The following is a 7,259-nucleotide window of genomic DNA, read 5'->3' on the forward strand; positions in this document are numbered from 1 at the left end:
AGTACACTATACATACAGTGTATAATGTATTGCTGGGTTTTGTATTCCCATGTATAATATACAGCACAATGTACCATCAGCTATAGAGGAATACAAATCCCAGCAATACATTATAGAGCACCATGTGTGGGTGGGAGTGCAGGCTTACCTGAGCAGTCTTTCAGCAACTTGCTTCTGAAATCGGGCCTGTCTATCGGCGGCTGTCATCCCCCCACACCTGCTCCTCCTTACTTCATCTCCCCGCGTCCCTGTGCCGATCGTGGATGTGGGCAGACGGTGAGTGTGAGGCAGGAAGGAGGTGCGGCGTCTAGAACGTGGATGCGGGCGGGTCTGGCAGCGGTGAGCGTGAGTTGGGGAGAAGGTGCGGCGCGCAGCGTGTCTGGAGCCGTGAACAGGGCCAACTGATCGGAAGCCGATTAATCGATTAAAAAAGTTGACAACTTTTTCAATAATCGATTATGTCGATTAGTTGTTGCAGCCCTAATCAATTGCACAGCTTTTACACAAGGCTGGGGAGGTGGGCAGGACTTGAGGTGATCGGATAATTTGCAAATTGTTGCACCCTATGTTTACAACCCTTGTAACAAACATGTACCAAGAGAAATAAGCTATTTTTTCAGAGTACACTAGTAGTTTGGCATTATCTGTCGTTAATACTTCGGAAACATGCTGAAAACAGGTATAAAGCTAGCAAAGCCAGAACTTCTGATCTGTGACTGATACATGTACTTGTAGTTGAATCAGTATGACAGCCAGGCAACTAACATTTTTGGCAGAGGACAGCAGTCTCCATATTTTCTCAGCATTTTTCTGTTATAAGAATTATGTGACCTCATTAACATGAAGCACACACTCTATGGACAACGGTCTTTATGACCCCAACTATGTAAAATGTCAAACACTTCACTTGCAATCCAATTTTATGACTTGATGCTCCAGGCAATGCATGCCGGGTTCAGCGGGTTCTAAATGTAAAAGATTACTGTGCTTTTAGTACAGTTATCCATTTTGTTTTCTCTACACTTCCAGTGAAGAGGCCATGCAGCTCTTGCCTGGAAGAAGTTCATAGAGAAGTGGGGTCATGTCAGTTTAAGACTTGGAAAGTGGATTTTTGAAAAAAGATAATCTAAACTAAAAATACAGCTATCCTCTAATAAGCACAGACTGTAAAGACACTTCCTACATGCAGAAATATTAACTGTTCAAATCCACGGTCATACACAGATCTATCTAATGCAGGAAACTGCACAATTGTATCATGTGCGTACATTTAGGGGCAAGTATGCCCCAACCATGGCACATTTAAATAGCGCAGCTCTGTGCCTAAGGCCCGGTTCCCACCTTGGCGTTTTTCCGCGCGTTCGTACTCGCGAAAAAACGCTTAAACAGGTAAATGCCATTATTTTCAATGTGCATGGTTCCCATCTGGGCGTTTTTCCGCGAGTACGAACACGCGGGAAACCGCCCTACGCCCAAAGAAGTACATGTACTTCTTTGGGGCGTTTTGGTGGGGCGTTTCCATTGGGATACAGCCAAGTAGCCCTCGGAAACGCGCGTTTTTTTAAACCGCGAATCGCGGTAGAAACGCGCATATTCAATACGCCTTAGGTGTGAACCCAGCCTAAGGGCCAGTGTGACTACGGCCTTTGGGCTTCCGTCAATGGCATCAGTTTGAGGCACTTCTGAAATTATTTAGAATTCACAATTTTAACCTGCTGCTGCTTCAAGCAGGTTTTGCATTACCATAGACATGTATGGGAATTACATACTTGCTTGAATTCAACAAAAGCACATTGAGACAGGCCTTTACAGAGAACACACCGAGCTGCACAAGTGCTCTGTACACTAATTTACACACAATTTTTAAGTGGCTCTCTCCATTACAAATAGGTCCCTTAGTCAGTAATAATACATATAATAAGTGGTGAAGCATACCTCTAACAAAAAAAGAGATTTATTATACATAAGGAAGCATGTGCCGACAGGGAAAAAGGACTAAGTGCTAAGATATTTAGCAAAGAACAAGTCTATCAAATGTGCAGATGAAGTGTGAGAAACAGCCCATTCTGCTAAAACATCATGGCTTCCAGTCCATCTTCCATGAATTTCTTGTAAATGGCCATAAACTTTGCCACAAAGGCTTCCAGGTGATACATTGCTTTGCTGCCGAGCTGTAGCCGGTGTTCGTAATAAGCTGCCATCTGTGCCACATCCGCTTTTAGCTGCCCATCACAGTTGTTGAGAAGCTCCGATAACAGGGACTGTGTAGTAAACAGAATACACATATATGTTAGCAGGGAAGATTTAAAGCAGAGTAAAGGACATTTGTAAAGACAGTAATATGGCAGGTGACTTGGCTAACTTGTTTTTTAAGTGTATGTCCAGGAGACCATTTTTCTGCACTGCTATTTTTTTTTTTTAAGCATCATTAAAGTAGACCTAGTCAAATATTGAATTTAGGGTTAATTCTGCCTCTGTTAGGGAAACAAAAATAGAAACCTGCTATACTTGCAGGCTGCTACCCCTCTGATGTCTTCAATCCACTTCTGCACCAGGACTCTGCGAGGCAAAGGCACTAGCTGTCTAATCAGACAGAGGGAGCCAATCAGTGTCCGTCAATCACACAGAACCAGAGAAAGGAAGTTGACATGAAGACCAGGGATGGCGGAACCCCAACAAAGCCTGTTCCACCTAACAGATCATAAGCCTATGTGCACTAAAAGGTATTATAAGTGTAATAAATAGCTATTTTTCTTTTCAGACACACATCTTACTCCAGGTGAGTCAAATGGTTGCCATTTTGGATAAATCACACTCGCATAGTTCACAAAAATCTTCTTTGGACGCCAACAGAAACTCACTGTGTAAGCATAATAATCAGTTTCAGTATATCTTCTGTTTTTCACTTGCCCTGAAGAAAAAGGCATTTGCCAACTCCTGGAATCCCATACCTCCTCGTTAAACACCTGATATTCCAAAGCTAAAACACATATCCAGGATGCTGCTCTGGGTGCAAATATACAACACTAAAAAATGTTTGTACCTGCTGGGATCTACCCAAGCAAAATAAAGCTCACCGGGCAAACTGGACATCTATAGTAATTGCTGACATGGTCAACAAGGTTTCTGCTATGTATATTGAACCATTGGAGTCTGCACTGTTACAGTTGTATGAAAATATGACAATGCATAGCCATGGTTGATATTTATATCAATATGAATTGAGAATTTATATAGTTAATTTTCCTTAAAAGGAGAACTATGAGGTGAGTGCTTTTCATCCACCTCATAGTTCTAGCCGACCTGTGACAATGAGACTGTCACAGGTCGGCTCAGTAGATCGGGAAGTGAGCGAACACATAGCGGCGTTCACTCACCTCTCGATCCTGTCACGGCTCTCTGCCGTGACAGGGGAGGGGCTCGATTCCCCCCTCCCCGCCAGCGCTGACTGGTGGATCGGACGGGGAGGGGGCGGGTACAGCTGCTCAGCCCCATGATAAGTAGAGCCAGCAGTCAGTCACGCAGCTGGGCGGATCCCAGCACGATTGTCGGTATCCGCTGCGGCGTCTCGGTATACTGAGCCTGGGGTGACGGGAGGACGCTAGTTTGTGTCCTCCCGTTACCCTGAGAACTATGGGGAAAACAATTAACCCCATAGTTCCCCTTTAAGCTATCGTTTTTTGGCATCAGTATAGCGAATTAATATACTGCCATCTTGTGGGCATTTTGGTTATTGCACCATGTTTCCTGTATTCCCTCCCCTTGCGTTTGATGTGCTTCCTTCTTGTTAAGGCCTTGTTCACACCAAGCGCGGAGCAGGTGCAGAGCAGATGCAGACTGGATCAAAACTGCGTCCAATGTATTCCAATGGTATTTTTAGCTCCAGTTCACATCGCAGCGTGCAGTTCCAGAGCAGGTAAAAAAAAACTGCAGCAGGCCCTATTTTACCTGCTCTGGATCTGCAAACGCATGCAAATGCCTGGAACGCACTGAAAGCCCACGTTAAACTTTTTTTTTAGCCAAAAACGCATCTAAAAGACTAGCGTGCGTGTGCAGAAACCTGACCGGATCTGCTCTGCATTTGGTGTGAACAAGGCCTTTGAGTTGTCTTTTTCTGGCATCAAAATGGCTGACTGGGACATGGCCACATATTAATCTCCTCGCATGGGGGGAAACATTACCATCTTTCACCTGCAACTACCCTCTGTTTAATTATCTGCTGCATCCTGTTGTCTGCTGTAACAAACCTGCTGCATCCAATAAAGAGCTTCATGGATGAAAATGTATTTGGGGAGTTCAGCTATCTGATAAGGATTGTCCGCAGTGATTATATCTGCTTATACAGGCCAGGCATAGAGTCTCAGCAAAGGATAAATCACTAATACAACAATCGGAGTCATAAGAGAGCCATAAGGGCCCCCCAAAAAATGGAGTTTAGTTGGCCTATTAGCGAGTAGTACTTCTCTTTCTTCTGAGTATAATATTGCAGCTTCATTGATTGGCATAAAATAGATTACAACGGGCACATATTGCTGAATAATGAAAGTAGCCTGAATAATAAGTACCCGGGAACAAAAAGACTAAGTGGTGGAAGTAACCTTAACCCAGTGCATTTTCAGAAACCACTCGTTTCCCTCTCCATTACAGAAATCTATACACGTTTTATATAACAAAACTGAAATGTGACCTAGTTACTTCTATTACTGAAGTCTATCAGCATACCTTCATTATGACTTCAGGAGGAATACAGTGCGTCAGAAGCTCATAAAGCCTACCACGAACTTCAAGCAACCTATGAAAAGGATTCAGGACAATACAGAAAGGAGATTAAACGCTAAAAAGATATAAAGCAGTATACCAAGATTCACAAAAAAGGTGGCTATGAATTGGATGTGGAACACTCCCACAAATCATCTTAACAGAAGATCTCCAGATTTTGCCAAAAGCTAAGCGTGTCCAAAACATACAAATATACTGACCTTTGTGGTGTCTGTTGACTGACAACGGCATTAGCGGTCTCCTTGACATAAACCTCCCAATCTGTTTCTGGCAAGTCTTGGTCTGAACTGAAAGGATACCTGTTCAGGAAAAACAGCAATATTGCATGTAATCGACAGGTTTCTGAAAACATCCGTTTCCATGTATTTATACAACCGTTTTATTATATACTTGCTCGATACTGTGACCATTATAGCTGAAGTTTAATCTGCTCATATTTTGCCTCCCCCATCAACATAACAATTACATTTTTAAATAAAACCTGTGTTCATTACATACCTTATTATTTTAGATCTTATGACATCACTGGGTCTGTGTTCTTCTCAATGCAACTCAGGCAGATCATGACTGGTACGAGGGCCCGCCAGGGTGCTGTACATAGCTTCATTAAATCTCACAGCACCCTGCGTCAGTATGCTTCTGAAGGGCCCTTAGCCCTAACACAAGCAGTGTGCCAACTCTTTTGAGGGGTTATTCAAATCTTAAAATGCCTTGATGATTGGATGTCAATCTAGAGGAGTGGGCGTTGCTAGGCTCTAGAATTGAAAGAGCTGGCATCCAATGGATAAAAAGGGGCAAGCCATGGTCAGTTAATATGGCGTAGAAAAGGCTAGAGGTTGCTGGACATCCTCCAGCCAGGAAATAAGGCAGGCTCTGTAACTTGCTGCAGCTTCATAGGGTGCAGTGATATCAGAGTAAACAATTTGGTAGCAGTGGAGCCTGTACAAGGTAAGGCTGGGAGGGACCCTGTCACCAAATCAAAGTATTTAAGGTTTGCCAGTCTTAAAAACACACTGATATAAAACTTCCATTTAAAGTTATATACCCTTGATGTCTGTGAAGGTTCTCATTCATCCAGGTCATAGTATATCAGTAAAAAAATAAGTCAAGGCTACTGGACTTGCTGTATTTTTCTTGAAGACGTTTCACTGGTCACCCAACCAGCGTTCTCAATTCAGAATGAATACACATACAATGCTGTTTTAACACCTCTCTCTGGGCAGGTTAACACCACCACCACCTAGACTTCAATTATGCAAATGCTATCAACACCTGGTTGTGACTAAAAGATGATGTGGATTAGAGCGATATTCACCATATTTATTCCCAGATAATTTTTGTACAAGTCATTCTGAATTGAGAAAGCTGGTTGGTTGACCAGTGAAACGCCTTCAAGGAAAATACAGCAAGTCCAGTTGCCTTGACTTATTTTTTACAGATATATACTCTAGAGTTGAATTTTTGGTGAGTCCACTATTTATATTACGGACACACTATTTATCATATTCACAGCGCAAGGTGTTTGTATGCGTGCAATTGGGATGATTAGTGAAAGTTTCAGAAAAACTGGATGTGAAAGTACCAATTTCAGCTGATTTCAATGCATTTGCCAACAATATACAAAGTGAAAGCACTTATCCCTAAACTGAGAGAGTTTTCAGCTAGGATAAGGCAGGAGCATTTTGCCAATGGCAAAATTGTGTTACAGTAAATTACATTTCACCATTCATCCATAATTAGCAGGGGCTCATTTCCAAGAAGTCAAATAACCTAAAGCTCTGCATATTATATAACTTGCCAATTTACAGTACCGGCATTTGTAGCAATACGTCTTGCGGGAGGTATCTGGACTAATTCAGAGAAATAAAAGGTCTGCAAGGGAAGAGAATGGCTACCAGAGTAAGAAAGAACTGTGGCCAATTATTTGATCCTACTGTAATAGCCGATCCTACTGTGTGCAGCATGTAAAGGTGCCCATACACCTGCTGATTATCGTACGATAATTGCGGATGATCCCGCGATCGTACGATAATCGGCAGGTGTATGGGCAGCGTGCGACCTCTTCAACTGTACGGTCGCACGACATTCATCTTCCGAGCACGCTTGAAAACCTGCCAAAAAACATACGATTTTCGGCGGGTTAGTGGCGTGCTCGAGAGACGAATGCCGCACGGGCCGGTAAACGCAAGCGCACACTGCCTGCACAGCACTGCAGTCATCGGAAGCCCTCCCCTCAGCGGGGCGGGCTTGCAGTAATCGCAAGTACGATCTGCCTGTCCAAGATGGGCAGATCGTATGAAATTTTAATGACCTTACAACCATCGCATAACGAAAGTCGTGTGATGGTTGTAAGGTGTATGGGCAGCTTTAGAGTGGCTTGAAAACTGTGTGAAAATGTATAGCATTCCATTGCACTGTGCGTCTCATAATGCACTCAGCATGACAAATTGAGAAAGTGCTGCCAGAATAGTTATGAGGAG

At 43.2% G+C, this 7,259-nt stretch overlaps 1 protein-coding gene across 1 annotated transcript in view; it reads right to left on the reverse strand.

The window, feature by feature from the left end:
* Nucleotides 1–2,041: 2,041 nt before the first annotated feature.
* RFC3 (replication factor C subunit 3) overlaps nucleotides 2,042–7,259 on the reverse strand; it is a 15,685-nt gene continuing 10,467 nt past the window's right edge. The window contains exons 7-9 of the mRNA XM_018554136.1: nucleotides 4,980–5,078; nucleotides 4,723–4,792; nucleotides 2,042–2,261 (exon numbers count right to left, since the gene is read on the reverse strand). Coding sequence (XP_018409638.1) covers nucleotides 2,070–2,261; nucleotides 4,723–4,792; nucleotides 4,980–5,078 — 361 coding nt within the window. The 3' untranslated portion in view covers nucleotides 2,042–2,069. The remainder of the gene's footprint in view (nucleotides 2,262–4,722; nucleotides 4,793–4,979; nucleotides 5,079–7,259) is intronic.

This window comes from Nanorana parkeri, unplaced genomic scaffold (genome assembly GCF_000935625.1).
Source record: "Nanorana parkeri isolate BGI_ZX_2015 unplaced genomic scaffold, ASM93562v1 scaffold8, whole genome shotgun sequence".
NCBI classification, from domain to species: Eukaryota; Metazoa; Chordata; class Amphibia; order Anura; family Dicroglossidae; genus Nanorana; species Nanorana parkeri.